We start from the raw sequence: 21,912 nt of genomic DNA, 5'->3' as shown, positions 1-21,912 counted from the left end.
CTTTACAGAGTAAACTGGACTAGGGACAAAGGACAGACAGGTCACAGGAACTCTGGACTCTCTCCCTCTCTTTTTTTAAAAAAAAATCTAGACCCCGAGGCTGGCAGCCGGAGCAGAGCCATTGCAAGGTCCCTGGAGGCGGGGGCATCTGGCTTCAGGTAGCACCGAAAGTGTGTATGTGCATGTCCCCACCACGGGCCGCCCAGACCCTGGCGCATCTCTTCTTATGGAAATACAATTAGGTCCTAAGAACCCACCAAACGATGGGTGTGTGGTGGAAGCCTGATGAATAATAATAACAACAGCAGTGGTCATTTATTAACTGCACATACTACAGTACACAGACTATGTGGTAAGCATTTTATTTCATTCATTTATTCATTCAATCAACAACTGTTTTTAAAATCTCTACAACTGCCAAGTACTAAGTGCCAAGGATAAAATGGTAATCAAAAAGAAATCCTTGGTCCTACACAGCAGACTTTATAGTCTAGTGGGAATTCATTCATTTCAAATCACACAAATAGATGTAAAATTCCAACTTGGTTAAGTGCAGCAAAGGGGATGTGTATCCTGCTATGAGGGCATCAAGGAGGGAGGCGAGGGAGGTCTTCTTCCTTGGTGGAGCCTAAGGGAGAGCAGTGTAGTCTGGTGCTTGATGTAAGGTTGCTTACTGCTGGGGAGGAGGGGCCAAGAGTGGAAGCAGAGAATGAATCAGGAGGCAAGAGGGACAGTCCAGGCATGAGATGATGGCCTGGACTAGGGTGGTAGCAGTGAACATGGTGAGAAGTGGGTGGAGCTGAGATAGATTTTGGTAATCTAATTCATTAGTACATTCTCTCACTTTTTGGTGGGGCATGAGGGAACAGAAGGAATCCAAGCTGACTCCTAGGCTACTCCTAGACTATGTTTATTAATATGGCCTTAATTTTTATAATATAATAAAAATCTCAAACATATAGGAAAGCAGAGAGAACAACATAACCAATACTCTCACTCAGATTAAACGAATGAAAGCATCCCACCATAACGGTACCAGATTCCTTCCTTTTTAAAAAAGATATAAAATGTTACAGATAAAGTTAAAGCCTTTTTCCCTTTAATTTATTAATGTGGTAAATTACATTAATAGATTTTCTTAAAGTAAATTTTCTTGCATTACTGGGATAAACTTTACTTGATCATGATGTATTTTTTATACATTGCTAGATTCATGTCATTAGTATTTTATTTTGTATTTTTGCATCAATATTCATAAGTGAATTTTCCCCATAACTATTTCTCATTATGTCTTATTTGACTATGGTATCTTAGGATATAAAAGGAGTTGAGAGTTATCCCTCTTTATCTTTTATCTGAAACAGTTTATTTAAGATAGGGGTCATCTGTTAATTCCTTGCCCCTCTCTCACTCCATTGTACTCACCAGGCGAAACCCCAGCTCTGGTTGACTTTGACTCTGCCTACTGCTCGGGGTGCCACCTGTACAGCCAGAGAAAAACATGCAGCCATACTGACTGAACTTGCTTGAAATTAATGACCCTTGGTGCTGTCCAACAATCATACTAGAAATCCCTGGGCCATCCATTCCTTTCTTCTAGACAATAATTTCAAACCTTCTCTCCTCTCTTCAAATCTCTGATAACTCATCCCCAGCTTCACTCTTGGCTAATGACAGTGCCTTGTGTTTCACTGAGAAAGTAGAAACAATCAAGAGAGAACATTGTGCCCTTGGACTCTGCCTTCACTCTTGTTTTGATGGATAAACAATCTTTGCTCCAGTAGTTCCCACTCTCACTCTAGCATTATCAGTTTTTCCCTGTCTACTAGATCATTTCCACCAGGTATATAATTTCTCACATAAACCCCTTTCAGCCTCACATCTCCACCCAATCACTGTTCTCCTTTACAGCAGACTCTTCAAAAGAATTGTTTAAACTCAAAATCTTTAGTTTGTGTTCCTCCATTATCTCTTGAGCTCACTTCAACCAATTTTTGCCTCTAACATTCACATAAGCTGCTTGACAAGATCACCAATGACTTCCACCAACCTAATGGTCAACTCTCAGTCTTGTTGCTACTTGACTTTGACCCATTATCAGCCTTTCATTCATCTGATACTCCTTGAATTACTTTCCTTACACTCAATCCACCAATAAAACTTGTCTCCATCTTCAAAATTTCCCCCAAATTCCACCATTCCTGTCTGTCTCTATTGGAACCAACCTTGTCTGAGCCATCATGCTCCAATTGTAGAAGCTTCCTAACTGGTCATTCTGCTTTGCATTTTGACCCCTTATAGTCAATATTCTATGCAGCCGGTGGAGTGATTCTTTCCAAACCTCATTCAGATGATGTCATTCCTCTGCTCAAAGCCCTCTCAGGGTTTCCCTTTCTACTCAGAATAAAAGCCAAATTCCTTAGCCTTCAAAGATGAATGAATAAATAAACCTCTAAATGTTTCTTGGTCCTAAACTCATCTTGAACTAGGATTTTTTTTTTTTTTGACTAATTCAATCTCTTTAATGGTTACAGTTTAATTAGGATGTAATTTTTTCTTGAGTTGACATTGGTAACACTTATCTAGAAAACTGTCATTTATGTTTTCAAATTTACTGCCAAATAGCCAAGACGTGGAAGCAATCTAAATGCCTACAGACAGATGATTGAATAAAAAAGATACACACACACACACACATATACACACTGGAATACTACTCAGCCATGAAAAATAAAATAACATTTGCAGCAACATGGATGAATCTGGAGACTGTCATACTAAGTGAAGTAAGCAAGAAAGAGAAAGAAGAATATCATATATCACTTATACATGGAATCTAAAAAAAATCAGACAAATGAACTTATTTACAAAACAGAAACAGATTCACAGACAGAAAACAAAATTGTGGTTACCAGGAGGGAAGGGGAGGTGATGGAGGGATAAATTGGGAATTTGGGATTTGCAGATACTAACTACCATACGTAAAATGGATAAACAGCAAGGTTCTACTGTATGGCACAGGGAACTATATTCAATACCTTGTAATAGCCTATAATGAAAAAGAATATTAAAAGGAATATATATATGTATAAGTGAATTACTATGCTGTACACCAGAAGTTAACACAACATTGTAAACCACTGTATTTATACTTCAATAAAAAAAATTTACTGCCAAAATTATTCATAGTATTTTCCCATTTTCTCCTAATACTGTTTATTTGTCCCTTTTCCCATCCCTCCATCAACCCTGACAAAAGTTTGCCTTTTTATTAGCCTTTTCAAAACAATTAGCTTTTGGTTTTGTCAATCTTTATTATCTATTTTATATTACATTAATTGTTGGTCCTGTCTTTATTATTTCCTTTCATCTATTTTCTTGGGTACACTGTTGTCTTTTTCTCAATTTGAGGTCATTAATTTTTAAATCTTCCTTCTTTTCTAATTATACATTTCATGATACAAATTTCTCTTCAAATCCCACTTTAGCTATATCCCATAAAATGGTATTTGGAATGCTTTTGTTTTCATTCAGTTCTAAATATTTCATAATTTCCATTATAATTTCTTCTTAGATATATATTATATATATATACATATATATATATATATATATATATATATATATATATATACATGACACATATATCTGTGATCTATTTAGATATGTTTAGAAGTGGGCTTAGTAAGATTTCAAACATTTTGGGGGGGGGAGGCTTTAGCAGTTATTTGTTATTGCTCTCTAATTTTCTTGCATTTTGCCCAAAAAATGTGGTGTGCATAAAGTTGATTCTTTAGTATTTTTTGAGATTTCCTTTATACCTTAATTTGTCATCAATTTCTGAAAAATATACTTTGCAAGGTTAAAACGAATAAGTATTGTCTGTTGGTGGGGCACAAGATTCTAATGTATATACTTGATCAAGTTTGTTTCTTATGGAAGTGCTCACATTTTCTATGTCCTACTTATTTATTTGATACATCAGTATCTCAGAGAAGGGAATTTTAAACTCCCACTCTGATTATGGATTTGTTAACAATTAAGTCAAGTTTTGCTTTATGTATTTTAAAGCTGTTAGTATTAGTGTTAGTATTCTATGGGTTTAGAATTGCTTTAGTTTTTGGTGAATTATTCTTTCATCATCTGGTGATAACATTTTTTATTCTTTTTTTTACATTTTTTATTCTTAATAATAGAATTTTTAAAATTTCAGAATCTTCTGTTTGATGTAAGTATAATTACACCAACTTCTTTTTGGTTAGCATTTTCCTAGTATATCTTATCCCACTAAATTACATTCAAACTTTCAGTATCTTCTGTTTTAGGTTTGTCTCTTATACACATACATCTTTAAAATTAAAAAAAAAAAAAAAACAGGTTTAACTCCAGTCTCCTCCCATTCTTCTGCCATGTTATTATTTTCCAGTATTTAATTATATCTTCTTTTAACCTTCCCCCAAACTAGTCTTTATTATTACTACTATTTGTTCCATATTGCATGTTTTAGTTATCCCATTCTCCTCACTTTAAATTTACTTACTGTCCTGGTCTCTTAATTATCTGCTTTTTATACCAAATAACTTGCAGTTATAGTGAACACTGCCTTGCTCATTATTTTTCTTTCTGATCCATATTCTCTTATCACCACTTTGAACGTAACACTTTTTTGAAGGAACCTTATAACAGTTGATATTGAAGAAATGTACAAACTTATTATTTCTTATCTAGGCCAAAATAAATCTAGGAATTTCTTTTTTTATTTTTTAAGTCAACACATATTTGAAGATACTCCCTAGAGTATATATTTATACTCTCCATATATTCAAAACCAATCCTGCAAAAAGGACCCTTTTGTAAATATAGCCCTTCCCTTCTTTGCCTTAAAGATTCAAATAATATTTAGCAGTAAGTACATTTGGCAAATAACTAATGGAAAAAATTCTCTTTCACAGACACAGGAAAAGGAATTAGTTGACATGCTAGCTGATATGAACATACCATTACCTCTAACAAATGATTATGAGTTTGATATACTTAATGCTAAATGATTGCCAATAAGTGAAATCAATGTAAGTTGATCTCAGTTTAAAGAGCTCAACATCACTAATCATCAGAGAAATGCCAATCAAAATCACAATGAGATATCACCTCATACCTGTCAGAATGGCTATCATCAAAAAGAACACAAATAACAAATATTGGCAAGGATGTGGAAAAAAGGGAATCCTGATATACTGCTGATGGGAATGTAAATTGGTGCAGCCACTATGAAAAACAGTATGGACCTCAAAAAACTAAAAACAGAATTACTGTATAATCCAGCACTTCCACTCCTGGGTATATATCTGAAGAAAACAAAAACAGTAATTAGAAAAGATATGTACATCCCAATGTTCATAGCAGCATTATTTACAATATCCAAAATATGGAAGCAACCTAAGTGTCCATCAACAGATGAATGGATAAAGAAGATGTGATACACACACACAAACACACACACACACACAATGGACCACTACTCAGCCATAAAAAAGAATGAAATTCTGCTATTTGCAACAACATGGGTGGACTTACAGAATATTGTTTAGTGAAATAAGCCAGACAGAGAAAGACAAATATTGTATGTTATCACTTATATGTGGAATCTAAAAAAAAAAGCAAATAAATGAATATAACAAAACAGAAACAGACACACAAAAAGAGAACAAGTTAATAATTACTAGTGGGGAGAGGGGAGGGGGAGAGGCAAGACAGGAGGAGGGGATTAAGAGGTAAAAGTACTATGTATAAAATAAATAAGCTACAATGATATATTGTATAGCACAGGGAAATATAGCCCTTATTTTGTAATAACTTTAAGTGGAATATAATCTATAAAAATACTGAATCACCAAGTTATCACAACTGAAACTAACATAATATTGTAAATCAACTATACTTCAATTAAAAAAAAGCAAATCAGAAACAGAGGTCAACGTTTGTATCAGCTGACATTGAAAAATGCCTCATAAGCATCTGCGCATATCTACAGGAGCTGGGAGATAGAACAAACTTTAGAAACCACTCAATATTTTTATTGTGGTAAAATACGCACAGCACAAAATTGCTCATTCATTTTTACAGAGGGGAGAGGTGACCTGCCTAGGATCACTCAGAAGACAACGAGGTGCTAAATGGATTAGGGCACTACACCTGTGAAGACTAGTTGTTGGAGTGGGGTGGGGGCCGGGTGGGGGAAGGTGGGAAGGAATGCGACTCTGCACGTGCAGACTCATGGATTTCCCAGCAGAACCGTACTTGGAGTGTTCTGGTTAACCAGAAGAGCTTGACTATTAAGTCAGGAAGGGAAAAACAGGGCAAACATGAGGGCTTATCACCAACTACTCCCAAAATAAATATAACTAAAGGCGCAGACAAATTTTTTTTAATCATTAAAATGTTGGAGAGGAAAGTCCAATGCTGCAGATTTGCTTTAATGGGAAGACAGTTCTTTTGCTCCTGGGGGAAGGTAAGCTTGGATCAATAGCTGGGTCACTAAGATGGCTCAGAGCCTGCAGAAACTATTTTATCAACAAGGACATAAGGGTACTTTTCATGTGCTGAGAGCACTGCTTGATGCAAAAGGAACAAAACTGATGAGGTCTCTGTGCTTAAGAATCTCACCGCATCAATGGGAAGACATAATTATGTTCAAAGACCAGAGAGCAATTAGTAGCTGTAACAGGGCATTCAGGAAAGGGAGCATCATGGGCCAGGGTGGTGAGGCGAGGACTTGTGGCCTGGGTATGTGTGGCCTCTATCAAAGTCATAACACCACAACAGCACTCACTATTTACTAATTGCCTACTGAGGGCCAGGTAACACACTGGGCACTCATCTTTTCTTCACAATACCTCGAGGGAGGCAGGTGTTATTATCCCCATTTTATAGATAAGAGCATGGACTCAGAGAGGTTGGGTAAAACTCACCCAAACTGTTCAAGGCAGAGCTTCAAACCTGGGTGTGACACAAGAACCAAGCTTGATCAGTTCTCCTTAAAGCTCCTTCCACCACAGTAGTGAAGGGAAAGGATTTTCAACTTGAATTTTAAAACACTTTGTGAAAGTAATTATATTCCAAAGAGGAAGGGAAAAAAAATCACCAGATCACCCCCATTTGCCTGCCTACTCCTCCTTCAGTTCTCAACTTGAACGTCATCTCTTCCAGGACTCCTCCCTGCTCCCCAAACTGGGCTAAGCACCCACAAATAAGGACCACAGTCCTCACGTGCAATTTCAAAAGCCAGTATACTCTGAAAATTTAAAGTGTTTTCATAAGTTTGCAGCAAGCTTGTTTGGTGGCAAAAGGTGACCTGAACTGATGTGAAACTATATTCAGTCTTTAATTTTCCTACTCAGTGTGAATATTCATATTCTGATGTGGAAAATAATCATGTGTTTGATTAAGGGGTGCTGCCAGACTCCACTGCAGTTACTAGAGAATATATATGTATACTACCTCCCTAAAATCCAAACATTTCTGACTTGCAAACCACATCTGGCCCCAAGAACTTCAGACAAGGGACTCTGGACCTATTTCCTACGTATACATCTCACTGCACTGCAAGCGTTTATTCTTCTTTGTAAGCCCAGCAACAGAGTGCCTTGCACATAATAGATACACAATAAATATTTCCTGAATGAAGAAACAAGGCTAAGAAACTGACTAAAGGGAAAACGGTCACTGGCTTGCGAGTGACCATGGCTCCCATCTTGAAGGCCAGGCATCTAACCGTAGAATGCCCCTTCCTTCCTTCTCTGACATGGAGGTCCTATAAATAGTTGCTGTTGATTAAGGGCAAGCAACATAGCTGTTGTCTTCACTAGGAATAAAAATAGTCCAGTGGTCTTACATGATGGGCCCACATAAAACCTTAGCCGGTAATAAAAAAACAGGAGCCAGACAACATGGGCAGCTTCACAGATTCCCTTCAACTTGGGAGCAAAACCTACGTTTGGGTCTGACCCTACTACCCGCAGTAACTTTTTTGGCCCTCAGTTTTCTCATCTGTAAAATAGCAACCAGAGTAAGCCCTAAAGCCCTAGAAGGTAGTCTCTAACAAGAGTGGGACAGCAGCAGTCGCCCCACACCCGGAGTGAGATGCAGACCTCGGGAGCTTCTTCACTCCTGTCTACTGTCCTCCCAGTCCAGAGGTCACCATCCTCATTCAGTGCGCTCTGTTCAACCTACACACACCTCCTCGATCCAAAAGAAGCAGAGTCAGTGCAAAAAGATGCATTTTGTACCCAGCGCACCCACGGGGCTCTTTATATCTTCGATCCCAAACAGTGGTCAAAGAATTCTGTAAAGCGTAGCCGCACAGCCCTTCGGTCCTCTGACTCGTAAAGTGGACGGGGTGGTAATGGAGGTGGGGAGTTAACAACGGCCAGCAAGGACTAGATTTAAAGAGGAAACCTCTGAACTGCAGTCTCAGAATACAAGAGGGGGCTGGGTAGTAGAATAAATGCCTTGAGAGGGCACTTAGGGGTCCCTCCTTACCTGGTAACACAGGATGGTTTGCTGCACCAGCCGTGCGTATCCGTCCAAGCGGACCCCGGAGTTGCTCCTGCTCCTCATCTCCGCTATGCTCCCGGGCCGTGGCGTTCGACCTGCTGCGTGGAGGTGCGGCCACCTAGCGGGTCTGGTTCCCAAGCACTCAGAGCCTTGGGCAGTTCTCAGGAGGGAGCCCGGTGGTAAGAGGTAGGGACTTCTTTAAATGACAGAATCTAAGTATGAATGGAAAACGAGCCAACTAGTTTCTTACGGCTGAAAGGCGCGGGGGCGGATACAGGGGCTGGCGCTATGGCGGCCCCGCCTTGACCAGGCCCGCCGCGCTACCGACGCTCGTGCGTCCCGGGCGGCCCCGCGGGAGAAGCGCGTAACTTGGTTCCGGGTGTGGAGCGACTACGCCCTCGTCGAGCCTTTTTTGTCTTCGGGCAGTCAGCCAACCCTATCCAACCCGCCTGCCGCAGCCCACTCGCAGCCCCGCCCCCGGCCACGCCTCCGCCGCAGTACGGAACCCTCCGAGTCGCGGGCCCCAGGGGAAGGAAAACGAGGTTGCCCGCAAGAGCAGCGGAGAACCTAGCTCCGGGCGGGAATCAGTTTGTCTCTCTGAGCCTCCTACCTCTGCGCCGCCCCCCAACCTTAGCCGGGGCTATTGAAACAGGCCCTTCCGTCGCGGGCACCTGGACGCCCTGGACCCGCCCCCCTGGACCCGCCCGCGGCGCAGAGCGGAACCCGCGGAGCCGGGGCCGTGGAGCAAGGTTCGGGGGACGGTTGCACTAGGGGCCCAAAACGCCCCTAAACACGCTTGGTCGCTAGAGGTCCCGCCCCGCCCTGAGATGAGCTCACAACCCCATCCCCGGCCCGGCCCTCTAGCTCCGCCGCCGCCCCCGCGGAGCAGAACGCTCCCAGTTGGGCTGCTAACCTCACCAGAGGTGGGAGAAATAAGCTCGCCCATCGCGATCGCCTGGGCGCCCCTCCGCGGGCCAGAATCTTAGCTCTGCCCCTGGTCGCGTCTCTGCCCTCGTGCGGAAGCAGAGTAGTGTGGCCCAGCGGGAAAGGCAAAGTGGCCGACTGGACAGGGTAGTGCCCCCCAGCTATCCCCTGCGCCTGCGGCCTCGCCCCTAGCCACCTAGGAGAAGCTCAGTGGGCCTGACCTGCAGTCCATCTCCAGGCCTACAACTTGAAACTTGGCATTAGTTTCTCGTGGCTGATAATTACCTACAACTTTTACAATTTTCTGCCCAGTATTAATTTTCCACCAAAATCTGGTCCCATGTGAATTCCAGTGGACTGCTCGCCTAATATAATGGTTTCCACAAGCCCTTTGCTAGTCTCCATGCATTTACTGTATGCTTGACCCAGTAAGCTTTTTCCTCCACCTCCTTGCCTATCTGAAGCCTGTCTTTAAGGGCCAGCCCAAATTTTCCCTATTAGCCCTCCCCATACTCTGAATTCCCATGACAATTTCTTTAGTAAGAATTTAGATCTTGGAGTCAGTTCCAACCGAGTTCAAATTCCAGTTCTGTCATTTACAAGTGGTGTGAGCTTTGGCATGCTGTTCTAGCTGTTTGAAATTCAATGTTCTCATTTGTAAAATGGGGGTAGTAATAGCACCTACCTCCTAGGGTGGTTATGCTCAAGAGGATAAATATAAATCACTTACCACCAAGCTTGGCTCATGAAAAAGTACTTCATAAATCATAGCTGTTTTCATCATCATTTGACAATAATGTATTGCCTCATATTGTTACTGTTTTCATGTGTGTCATGTTTTTCTAACTAGATTATAAATTACTCATTGAAACAGTCTTTGGTATCTCCTCCTGTGCCTGGTACAGTGTTGAACATATAGTTGTAGCTCAGTACTGAATGAATGAATGAAAGAAAATGAGTCCTGCTCAGCTGGGTCCCCTATGTATGGTCCTTAACCAAGTTCATTTTAGAAATTCCATAACGTAAATCTGTGTCACTCAACCAAATCCATCATCTCACATGCTTTTTGTTCTCTTGCTATTGGCTCTTAAATAATACAACAATCCATGTGATGTGCCCTGACCATGCAGAATTTGCTGTGGTCTGGCTGCCTGCCAAAGGAGGTTACTGTTCAGTTTGTCTTCATCAGGCCGGTCCAATTGCTTCCATGCTCCACCGCCAGGGAAAGAGATCACAAACGTTTTCTTTTTGTGAAAGTTCTCAAACTTAAAGGACTTAACTGCAAATTTATTTTGGCGATTTTAACATTTTTGTTGATTCTAACATATAAATACAAGGCAATTAAATAAATTGGAGAAGAAATATTGCAAAGACAAATCAGCACTCACAGAAGTGTATTACATTATTATTATGGTTAGTCTGGGATACAACATTCACTTGAAATATATGCAAGGGAACCTTAGTGAAAGACCTAACTAAAGGGTTTTGAAATGTTCCTAATAAGGACACACTTGAGGCACTGCTCAAGCAGCTGTAGGTGGGAAGCAAGATAGACCCACTATGACTAGGAGCAATCAGGGTTTGACATGTATGGAAACAACAGCATTGCAGGATAGTTCACTGTTCCCAATAGCTGCTCCCCCTTGTCACTATACATTCTTCAAGACAATTATTTTAAAAAATAATTATAGCTCTGGCTGGCCAGAGTGTACCAGTCATAATAATCAACAAAGTACCATGCAGTTGCCTTTTAAAGAACAGCAATATGATTTTTTTTTGCCTTATGTACATCTCTTTTAAAAAGTAATATGACTCTAACTCCCCTTTTCTGAAAGGCTCTGGGGATTTGGGAAGTGGCAGTGTATGTATCTCCTCTACATTCACAATTTTCCTGCCATATGGTCAAGATTACAGTTCCATCCCTCTCTGTGACCAAGGCATTAAGCTAAACATCTTGGTGCAGATTCCATAAACTGATGATTAGGGATGATGATAGGAGACAGGTAACTGTATTAGATGCTGTGTACAGTTGTACAGGTTGTACCCTGAACAAGGGTACACCCAAACGGGTGAATGGGGCTAAAATATGGCCCCCACTCTGCCTGCCAAATCATGAGCCCATTGGGCTGTGTCTGCCCACCTTTTCTAACTCACTCCAAGGCACTGTATGAGCTAATTGTGGCACTGTCTGCTTACATTTTTCCAGTCTGGCTGGCGTCATTTCTAGATTTCCAAGAAGTTCCTGTATTTCATATCCCATACAGTCTCCAAAAGGAGCTTTAGAATTCACTGAACCAGCAAAGATTTTCTGAATTATCACATTAGACACAACAACACAACCACGATTCTACAAAGAAAGAAATTTACACAGTAGAAAATAAATACCAAAAATGTGGAAGTAAGATTTTTGACATGTGGGGTCACTAGAATTTAGCTTATTTACAACAAAGGCATGCACAGCGAAACTCACCAGCAGGCTGAAGTCAACAGTGGCTTTATATGATGTTATCAAAGATAACTTAGCCTCTGTAAATGGGGCTGGAAATGAACTACTTTGATTTTTTTAAAATGAGTCTTATTCTTAGTGTGTTGTTTAAAATCAATCTTCTTTTAAAATGAAGGATAAGAAACCAAATCACAAAAGTCTAAGAACCATGGTATAATGTTTTGGTTTCCTCTTCCAATAGTAACCATTGCCCTCAATTAGCTTATGTTCCGCCAGAGGTTGCTGAGTATAAAATTAGTTGATTTTCATACAACTCACATTGTGTAAAAGGTAAAACTGGACATTTTCACACTGTCAAGCAACATGCTTTGATTTTCAGAAAAGGAATCACATTTGCTCAATAAAATGTAAGCTTCCCCGCTTTGAAGTCCTTCTTAGAGCAATACGGCTTTTACCATTGCAGGAATCTTCTTTCTCGTTAAACATGTGCTGTTTTCCAGTGAAATCATGAAGGCACACATCTCCGTTCTGAACATTGAAGGAAACACCATTCTTCTCTGTAGAAGCATTCCCTGTATGAGGAAAAACAAAACCAGTGGAAGTATCCACAGAAAGCATTTAAAAAATAAACAAACTTAAACATCACTTTCTTCTTAAGTACACACATGCACATGTCTTTTTTTCTTAAAAAACTGATATATTGTCATATTTACTTTTCATTCCTTTCCTAAGATCACTTAAAATAAGCAAAAAAAAAAAATTGGAGAATGATTCAGAAACCAGGTCTCTATGGCAACTTAAAAAAAATTAAATGGTCAAAATATGAAGCCAAGCAGTATATTAGATTTTAAAAGGCCTGTTTCCTAACTCTGGTTGAACATATATTGACTTCAAATAGTAGCATATGTGTAAAATAATCTAAGGTAATATTCTGATCTCCCCCAAAAGTTAACAGAGATCTCTTATACCATTCTTGATTCCCTAAGATTCCTACAAAATAAAAGTTTGTACAGAGAAACCCAGAGTGACAACAGTCCTGGAAAGAAAAAAATTGTCTCTCGTAGACTAAACCAGCCCTCTGATTAAATCAGGATACAACTGATTCCCAAGAGGAAACTATCAACTCCAACCTCAGAGTCCAGGCTAGGGAGCAGCTGGGCCTCCTCCAGCCCAAGCAGGCCCTGAATTGTGTGTGTGTGTGTGTGTGTGTGTGTGTGTGTGTGTGTGTGTGTGTGTGTGTGTGTGTGTGTGTTGGGGGGGGTGGACACAGCCGTTGGGACCCTCTAGCTACTTGGCACTATCTTTCTGACCATTACACCATTTGAAGACAACGTAGAAAGCTGAATAACAAGCCCATTGCTAGTTCATGCCACAATTATACTAATAATAAGTGCTGAGAACTTTATTATCTCATTTATTATCCGACAGGATGAGCCCTATTATTACCCCTATTTCACAAATGATGAAACTAAGGTTTCAGAAAGTGCTTTGCTCAAGGTTACATGGCTCAGAAGTGGCAGAGTCAACATGTGATGTTTCTTCCAAACTGAGCCTGTGGTCCTGTGTACTGAGTGAGATGGCTGCTGGTAGCCAAGCCCCTAGCACATAACTGAAATATGTAGTGTCACACAAACAGGTGATGGATATGGTTAACACAGCTCCATTTCTGGGCATAGCTCAAGTAGGGCATGCAACTGTCTGAGGCTGCTGTCCTGACTTCGGCATTTTCGTTTGAGGACATTTTGGTGCAGGAACCATTTGACCTGGTATAATAAACACACCATTGAACTTCCAGCTTCTTTTTCTCTCTTCCATCCCAGATCCTGATGTGTGGACTGAGGAGTCAGTGATGTCCATCCAATGTGCAGGTTACCTGATATTAAACATGTGGCCATTTTGGTGGCTTAAAATAACCCCACCCTCACTGTCAGCCAACAGAAACAGCTGTGTCAAATCAGCCATGTCAAACAGCTGTGCAAAATGTGCTGCTTTCATTGAATCCGAGTCCCCGAAGGACGGCAACATACTGATAGCCTAGGCAAGTGAGGTGTTATCCCTGAGTTCTTTCTAGAATATGGAAAAATCTGGCTTTAAGAGCTTCAAACACTTCTATCCAAAGCAGTAGGCTTTACTGATTTGTTGGGATTCTTAGGATTCTTGATGACTTAGCTCACACCTCTGATTTCTCTACTTGGAACTGGTTTCTCACTCTAACTTATTAAACAGCCTTGATTGTCACTGCCTCTACTCTGTTTGCCTACACTGAGTCATTCCTGATAGAGCCATGTGGCCTAGAGCCCAGCTCTCCCCCTGGATCTACAGTAAAGAGCTAAGGCCGCATGGCAGCTATTTCTCATCTTATGCAGCAATGGTTCTCAATAAACGGGTGGGGATTTTACCCCTCAGGGAACATTTCACAATATTAGAAGACATTTTCAGTTGTCACAGCTTGGGATGAGTGGGTGGGTGCTAGTGGTATCTGGTGGGTGGAGACCAGGGAATGTTGCTAAACCTCCCCAAATGCACAGGACAAACCCCCACAACAAAGAGTTATCTAGCCCCAAATGTTTACTGTGCCAAGGTTGAGAAGCCTCGATTTAGAGGCATTCTATTGTATTTTAAAAGTCTGGCATTTAAAAGTCTCAGTAGGACCTTGCATCTATGAGAGGCTGGAAAACTATTTGTTAGGTATATGAACCTTCTTGAAAGAACAAATTTCTTTGAATTTGTCATGAAAATAACTAATATTCTAAAATGATAAGTAAAGGCAAATTCTCCAGGAAGGAGAAAGTATACCAGCAGAATTTAAGTTTTTATAAAAGTGCAAAAGCTATATTAAGAAGCCAAAGAAGACAGAAATAAGTTTTTATGAGTAATGAACAGCCCAGTCTTATGAAAGAAAGAAAACGTAATGGGAGTTTTGGCTAGAAATGTCAGAGTTAATGAGTTAAGGAGGCACAGTGGCAATGATCTGAGACATACATATATGGTCACCAATACTGGTCACAATTCATCTTTCAGTATTTGATATATTCATGAGGATTTAGGCACTGTCACAAGGCAGTGACACTGTGGAAAAGAATGAACAAACAAGGCAAGCAAAAAATAGGAAGGTGTAAAAGTGTTGAAGATGTGTATAACTATAGATATACTAAAAATCAATATAGTCTTACCGACTATTTTAGGTACTGCTTGCACAGAAATAGCATAGGACTGAAGTCTTTGGGCAATACTTAAGTCAGGATTTGCAACATTAAAACTTTTAGGTTGTCAATCAATTCCCATCATAAAAAACTAAATCTTAAAAAAATTGCTCTAAAATGAATAAATTTGGATTAATAAACTTACTCTTTTATAAGGGAACCACATTTTGATCCACTAGTCATATATGTAATTATTCACTTTGCTTAGCAAAAATGCCATTAAAGGATAAAACTACTTTAGTAAAACAAACGCGAGCTTAAGAAATACTATACTGAGACATACGTACCATTCCCGCTCATGAGTCCTGAGCACTCATTGTTCACTAGCAGCGTGGTAGAGTGGGTGGAGTTACTGTTTGACTGTAAGGAATTTGAAGAGCTGGAGACTCCTTGGTTTACAGTTTGCTTCTTTAAACCATTAGTAGCAGTTTTACTCCAGTCTGCAGCAGAGTAAAATAAGCATTACAGAAACACAGGGCAGGAAAGTTGAAGGTCAGGTGCAGGAGACAGATCACAGTGTAACTCGTTCTACAGCTCCTCTCTCACTTCCAGATCATACAGAGAATCCCGCATTTCACAAGGCAGTGTGATCAAATGTATTTTCATTTAAGACTGTCTACATTTGTCCTTTAAATGATTGCCTAGTTAAAAGTAACCTATATTCTCTTGGAACTAAAGACCAGGCTAATTTGATTGTGTCTATAAATATCCACTGGATTGGGTAATAATTCGGAGCCAAGGACTGTCTTCACAAGAACACAAATCGACCTGCTATGATGACTAATGGCTTTTAAATCCAGGCAAATGATTGAACTCTAGGTACTGCCATTTTCTGATCTTGTGCAACCAGATCTGTGCAATACTGCAGAGTTTTTATACATGGGTAATATTCATGCAAAAGGAATTTCATTTTTCAAAGAGTACTTCACTTTTCTTATTTTCTTAAAAATGAGCTATTTGGTCTATAATCCAGCAGGGCATACCTGAAAATAACTTCAAAATAACCAAATGTATGCTAAAGCTTATAAAAAAAGACTGGCCCAATAACAAATAAATGATGCAACTGACGATCAGGATCTGTGGAGAACAGGTCAAGTCAAGACTTAAAAAGTTATGAAGGTAAATATTAAAAATAACTTTGGATAAACAGGAGCTCAAAAGGAAATGAATTCTAAAAATTTCACTCTTGCCTCATTCATGAAGCAACTAGGCCATTAATTCTATCGCTCACTAAGTTCCCAGATATGAGTAATTATTTTTTAATTCACTAGGTTTTTTTCCCCTAATGTTCACAATGGATATTTTCTGTTGAGCAGGTTCTGTTCCTTGATTTCCAGATTCGATAGCCCTTCAGCATTAATTGCTATGGATCTTAACTTATACAATCTTTTTCTCAAGATTTAAGAGAAGGAGAAAGAGTAAAGTAAATCTTTACCAGAATTTTCAGCCAGTCGTAACTTTCCACAGCACAGATACCGCCTCCACTGCTTTCTGACATTCTCTTTTGCTACACAGTAGAAGATGAATATGAAAAATCCTATGGTGGGGGAAAAACCATAACACAATGAATTTCAAACTAAGACCTGAATGTTACGAGCTTCCTTTTGCACAAAAGATAAAATCTTTGGCAGCCATAGGCAAAGTGAAATTTTGTAAACTGAAAAACAAAACAGAACAAAACAAAAAAACAAAAACAAAGTCCTGGGAAAGTTTGCTATCTCAAGGCATCCTGGGAGGGGGGCTCTCCCTCTGTGAGATTAAAAAAAGTGCTTATGAAAAGAATGATAACTCCATATTTCCAAAACTAAACTCACCGTCTCACCTCTCACGTCCTGTCTTTGGCCTTTCCTACGTTTGGAAGTTCAAGCCATCCACCCAGGATGCCAGCTCAGACCTAGGCTCTGCCAACTAAAGGATGTCGCTGGCCACCACTCTACGAGGATTGAGTCATTAGCCACTGTAGTCACTGACTTCAACACACCCTGAGAGAAGTTCAGGATGCAGATCAGGAATGAGGCACTCTGTGCTCTGGGAAAACTGGCAGAACAGACCTTCAAATAGACATTTTCAGGAGAAAATTTTATGAATCTATTTTCTTGCATCTTCCCACACTTAGAAAAGCACTAAAATCATTAACTAAGGTATCTGTGCCTCATGACTAGCAGCAACCTTCTACTGAGACGTGAGCCTGCCTGTACCCACTTCTGCAAAATCACACATGTACTGACCTCCCTGCTTAGCTCTCCAGTGCCGTTCCTCAGAGCTGTCTAAGAGGCTGTCTCCCAGACTATAGTCCTCATTAAGTCCCCCAATAAAACTGAAACTCAGTTCTCACACTGTGCATTTTTTTATTTCAGTTGCCAGTTCCTACCACCCCATCCCTCCATAGGTATAATTGATTTCCAAGTTCTGGCAAATGCCATCTCCTCCTTTGTCTCATATCCCTCATTCCTCCTCTCTAGTCCACAGCTATGTTCCTTCCCCGGGCCTTCCCTCATCCTCCCAGACCTGGGGCACTGCAGCCATGTCCTTGTCTGCCTTCTAGCCTCCTTCTAACCTGTTCAAGGAAATTCTCCACTGGCATTCTCAAAGGGGCCCTAGGCTCTGGCTCCCCCCACCGCATGCAGGCACAGGGACCCCCACCCAGCCCCATCGCTACCACTCCCCAAGGCTTTTAAAGCAAATAAATATTAGCTGAATGAGTGGATGAATTCTGAGTTCTCTTTCTCTCCAATCCTCAATCTACCTACTTTAAAACCTTCATTTTAAAGTATCAGGTTTGCTTCTGCTAAGGTACACATGCCTACTCTGAAGACTAAAATGTCAGATACTGCACACCTTTGTCCATCTGCCACCCTGGGTGACTACACCTGGTTGCATTAGGGGAGGAACAACATGTTTGAGAGATCAAAATTGGGGTACCCAAGGCCCAAATCAGAACCTGTTCACATCTCTCTTTTCATCAATCCAATAGCCTTGTGAATCAGGCATTTGTTCCCTTTTATAAATGAAACAATACAATCCTTCTGTGAAGGAAAAGCCGGGCTGGTCTAACAAGATAACTCACAAGTCTAGGAATGTGAAGGAGAGGCTGGGCTGGTCTAACAAGATAACTCACAAATCTAAGTATTGGAATACTGATCTGAGTTCTGCTAGACTAACTTGTAAATCTAGGTTAATTAGTGTTGGTTTGCTGTCCATGTTTTCTGATAGCCAGCTGGGTTTTCAAAGATACATATCTGGCTTTGGAATGTTGGTTTGCTGCCTCCCCGCCTCCACTTTTGTGATGACAATGCTGCTAAAGCTGTTCCATGCCTATTGGCCGAATACCCCAAGCTTGTACTTTACCCTGTAAAACCTCATGCGCACGTCTTGGAGGTGCTCAGAGCTTTGGAGCAGAAGCCCCTCTGAGCCTGCCGGCGTAATACATCTGAGTACTCCAACCCTCCGAGTGGTGCTTGTTTCTTGGCTGACCTGTCATTTCTGTAACACTTCTATTCATTCATATTCTAATGAGAAGACATTCCGGGGAAATGAGAAAGAGGCAGGTTCAGTTTCCACCTGAAATATGTGAGGGTGAGTATCTTGCTTTCATGTTTATGATTAGTGTGATTTGGGCATACTTTTTTTCTCTTTAAGTGTCTCTTACTTTTAGCATGCCATTGTTGGCAAATAAAACTTTTCTATCTAATATTACGTAGTGCAACATGGGTCTACCAATTCAGGAACTGGTACATTGTAGTGTTGTAATGTTGTAAAACTGTTGTAAAACTAAACAGTATGTAAAATCAACAAGCATATTAACTGGCTTCCTCCAAATAAAATAAGAACCGGTAGCCAAGTTAGGCATTTGAATTCAATCTCAGGTTGGGATTTCTTTGAAAACCAGCAAGATGAACTACTGCCTGATAGAACTACAAAAGGATGCTATGGGAGGTGAAAGCCACCAGGAGAAGGTGAAAACAAGTGGATGAGAATGCAGTTAAAAGGCATCCCAACAGAGGATCTGGAATAAAAGGAAACCAAGGGACCTGGATTATTGTTATTGTATACTGTAATAAACCTATTAGCCGGCTTGACTCTTAATGCCAAAGTGCTTCCATTTAAAATTAATCACAGCTGACAACTCTTTTATAATGCTGATCCAAAAGAATTAGTTATTCGCTTTCCTAAGGAATACAACTGAAGAGGATTCCCCTCTTCCGAAATGACCACAGCTGGGCTTCATTAACAAACGGGAAGCTCCAAGGGTGGGCGAGGGCCACACACAGCACCTGCCCTTCCCGCTGCATGTCCCAGCAGAGCAACTGCACAGGATTCACCACTGGGCCAGGCTACTGCCACTTGGGCCTGGCCACTGACTTCACGTTTATCACTGTCTTCAGTCAAACACAGACCTTGGAGGTCAGAGTGGTGAGACCTCACAGGGACATTTATGGTACTTGCACATTCCTGTATGCATGTTCTACTGCAGTAACAAAGTTAAAGACAAAAAAAAAAAAAAAAAAAAGTGAGGAACCAAGTGAAGGAAGAGTGACTGGCTCTCTAAGAAAGAGTTTCTGGTGGGTTCCCCTCAATATGTTCCCTCCAAGGAGGTAGTGATGGATAAGGAGGAAAAAAGGACCACTTGAATTTACTGAATTTAGCCACTCTTCCAAGGATCTCAGAACACCCTTTGTCAAAGAAAAATCTGTTTTTCAACAAATGTATCTTAAGCTACTAAATAAGCCACTTTGCACATACTCTAACTTTTAGAAGCAATATTTTTAAGTTTGACTGGGTCATCCAGTGTGTATTTAGTGCTGTAGAGCTTACCTTGTAAGGTGTTAAAGATGGCAAAGAGATACATGAAGGTGACGTTAACTGGTCCCCAGGCAAAGAAGGCAAAGCCCCAAGTAATTCCCAGTAAAAATGTAAGGCCGGCAACGCTCCTGAGGTCTTGAATACTGGTTTTTCGCTGGGCTCCCAATTGCTTCTTCTTTTTAATTCGACAGAGCTGAACCAGGACCACAATGAACATGCTGACGTTCAGCAAAAATATCACAGAGAAATATCCCACGACTGTAATATAGAATATAGCATTGCTGTTGATCCAGCAACTGGAATTTGGGGGGAAAAACAGGGGAAAACACATTACAATGCAGAAATATGGTTCAAAATGATAATAGTGAATCTCTATCTTACTGAAACATCTGCCTACAAGTACAAAAGAAAAAAAAGATAAAACCTCTGATCTCCGACACCATTTATAGCTCTAGGGGAAAAACTCTAAGAGAGTTTATTTTAGGACATTTAGTGATTGAAAGTATTTAAAAAATATTCTTTGAAAACTTTAAGGGATTTAATCCCCTTTAGATCCTAGTAACTCTATTTTGTGAGTCTTTACTAATACAGTGTAGCTGGTATTTCATTTTTCTCACAAGCTTATAAAACTATTTTCAAAGTGCTTCCTCCTAATTTTTTTTTTTAATACTTGAGTAGCAGCATGGCTTCTCCAACTAGCTTATCTCATTACATACATAACTGCAAAGTCTGCTGTAAATGTTACTGGATTTTATCAGGATGAGAGCCAGAGTCAATATGCTGATTAGATCTTCCATTTTCTTGAAGAATTTCGTTCTCCAGTTCACTTATTCCACAGGGGGCTTTGTACTCACAAGTCATCAGGCGAGCCATTGGGGAATTTCCCATAGGATCCAAGCCCGTAGTTGTCTGGAGATATAATCAGGACGATGGTCACAACCACAGCTGGTACCCCTGGAAGACGGGAAACATTGTTCACACATAGTTCTAATAAGCAAAGGTGGTGAGGAGAAGGAATAGAGATCATGTTCTATTTTCTTCTGAAACAGCAGAGACTGGTGAGCTGTTCACCAAACCTGTTCTCTTCCTCCTTAGCACATAGCTGGACATCTCCCAGCCTTTCTTTACAGCTCGGTGTACCTGACCACTTGACTAGGTCTTGGCCAGTGGGATATGGACAGAAGTGATTTGCTCCAGCACTTGGCCTATCCCATAAAAACCTCTTGTGAGACTGATTTTCCACTCTTTTCTCCCAAATTCAGGGTGATCTTGGAAGTGCTGTCTTGAGGCACAGTCTCCAGCAGTTTGGATCCTGAGTAACCGCAAGACCAGAGACCTCCCCCGCCCCACCTCCTGCTGACAGGACTGCACATGTGTGAGAAATTATCTTCTTCTCCAAACTCTTTTGCGGTTTGTCTGCTATAGCAGCTAGTGTTACTCTTAACTTTTACACATCTGGAATGTAATTTTAAGGGTCAGGTGGCAGACAAAATGAAGGACTCCAAAATGTAAACCAAATAGTCAACATATTAGGGTTCCCAGTAACTTCTGGAAAATCTTTCATTATGAACCCCAAAGTCCTCAACTGATTATCTAGAATCTGTTGATGGACCGAGAAGCCTGACCTGGTTGATTTGGGGTGCTGCACTTCGGCCAAGAGGAAGCACAATCAATAGGCTCCTCCCAGGCTGGGAAGGGGTCCTTCTCACCCCTCCACCCCATCACTCGCCTCCCCATGCCAACACCTCCTCCTCTGTGCACACAGACCGGCCTGAAACCCAATCTCGAGGCTCTGGTAAATAAAAAACAATTCCTTCTCACAGACAGGTTGGGGTACCTGGTACAATCTAACATAATATTTCATTTAATGCTTTTACATTTGTACCTCACGGAGACACTGACACATGGTGACTTCCTGAGACACCTTCCTAAAAATAAAATACTGGGGATATGGAGCTTATCCTTGACAAGGAAATCTGACTT

At 40.7% G+C, this 21,912-nt stretch overlaps 2 protein-coding genes across 4 annotated transcripts in view; both read right to left on the bottom strand.

Moving 5' to 3' along the window:
- PHKA2 (phosphorylase kinase regulatory subunit alpha 2) overlaps positions 1-8,851 on the bottom strand; it is a 72,901-nt gene extending 64,050 nt beyond the window's left edge. For all 3 annotated transcript variants that reach the window (XM_031445786.2, XM_031445787.2, XM_031445788.2), the window contains exon 1: positions 8,539-8,851. In XM_031445786.2, the coding sequence (XP_031301646.1) occupies positions 8,539-8,616 (78 nt within the window). In that variant the 5' untranslated portion in view covers positions 8,617-8,851. The remainder of the gene's footprint in view (positions 1-8,538) is intronic.
- A 1,913-nt stretch (positions 8,852-10,764) lies between these two features.
- Positions 10,765-21,912, bottom strand: part of ADGRG2 (adhesion G protein-coupled receptor G2) — an 80,120-nt gene continuing 68,972 nt past the window's right edge. Inside the window, exons 24-28 of the mRNA XM_064483356.1 lie at positions 20,784-20,883; positions 19,942-20,225; positions 16,562-16,663; positions 15,414-15,566; positions 10,765-12,495 (exon numbers count right to left, since the gene is read on the bottom strand). Coding sequence (XP_064339426.1) covers positions 12,311-12,495; positions 15,414-15,566; positions 16,562-16,663; positions 19,942-20,225; positions 20,784-20,883 — 824 coding nt within the window. The 3' untranslated portion in view covers positions 10,765-12,310. The remainder of the gene's footprint in view (positions 12,496-15,413; positions 15,567-16,561; positions 16,664-19,941; positions 20,226-20,783; positions 20,884-21,912) is intronic.

Source organism: Camelus dromedarius, chromosome X (genome assembly GCF_036321535.1).
Source record: "Camelus dromedarius isolate mCamDro1 chromosome X, mCamDro1.pat, whole genome shotgun sequence".
In the NCBI taxonomy this organism is placed as follows: Eukaryota; Metazoa; Chordata; class Mammalia; order Artiodactyla; family Camelidae; genus Camelus; species Camelus dromedarius.
Note: the sequence above shows the minus strand (reverse complement) of the source record. Positions and strands in the feature narration are given on the sequence as shown.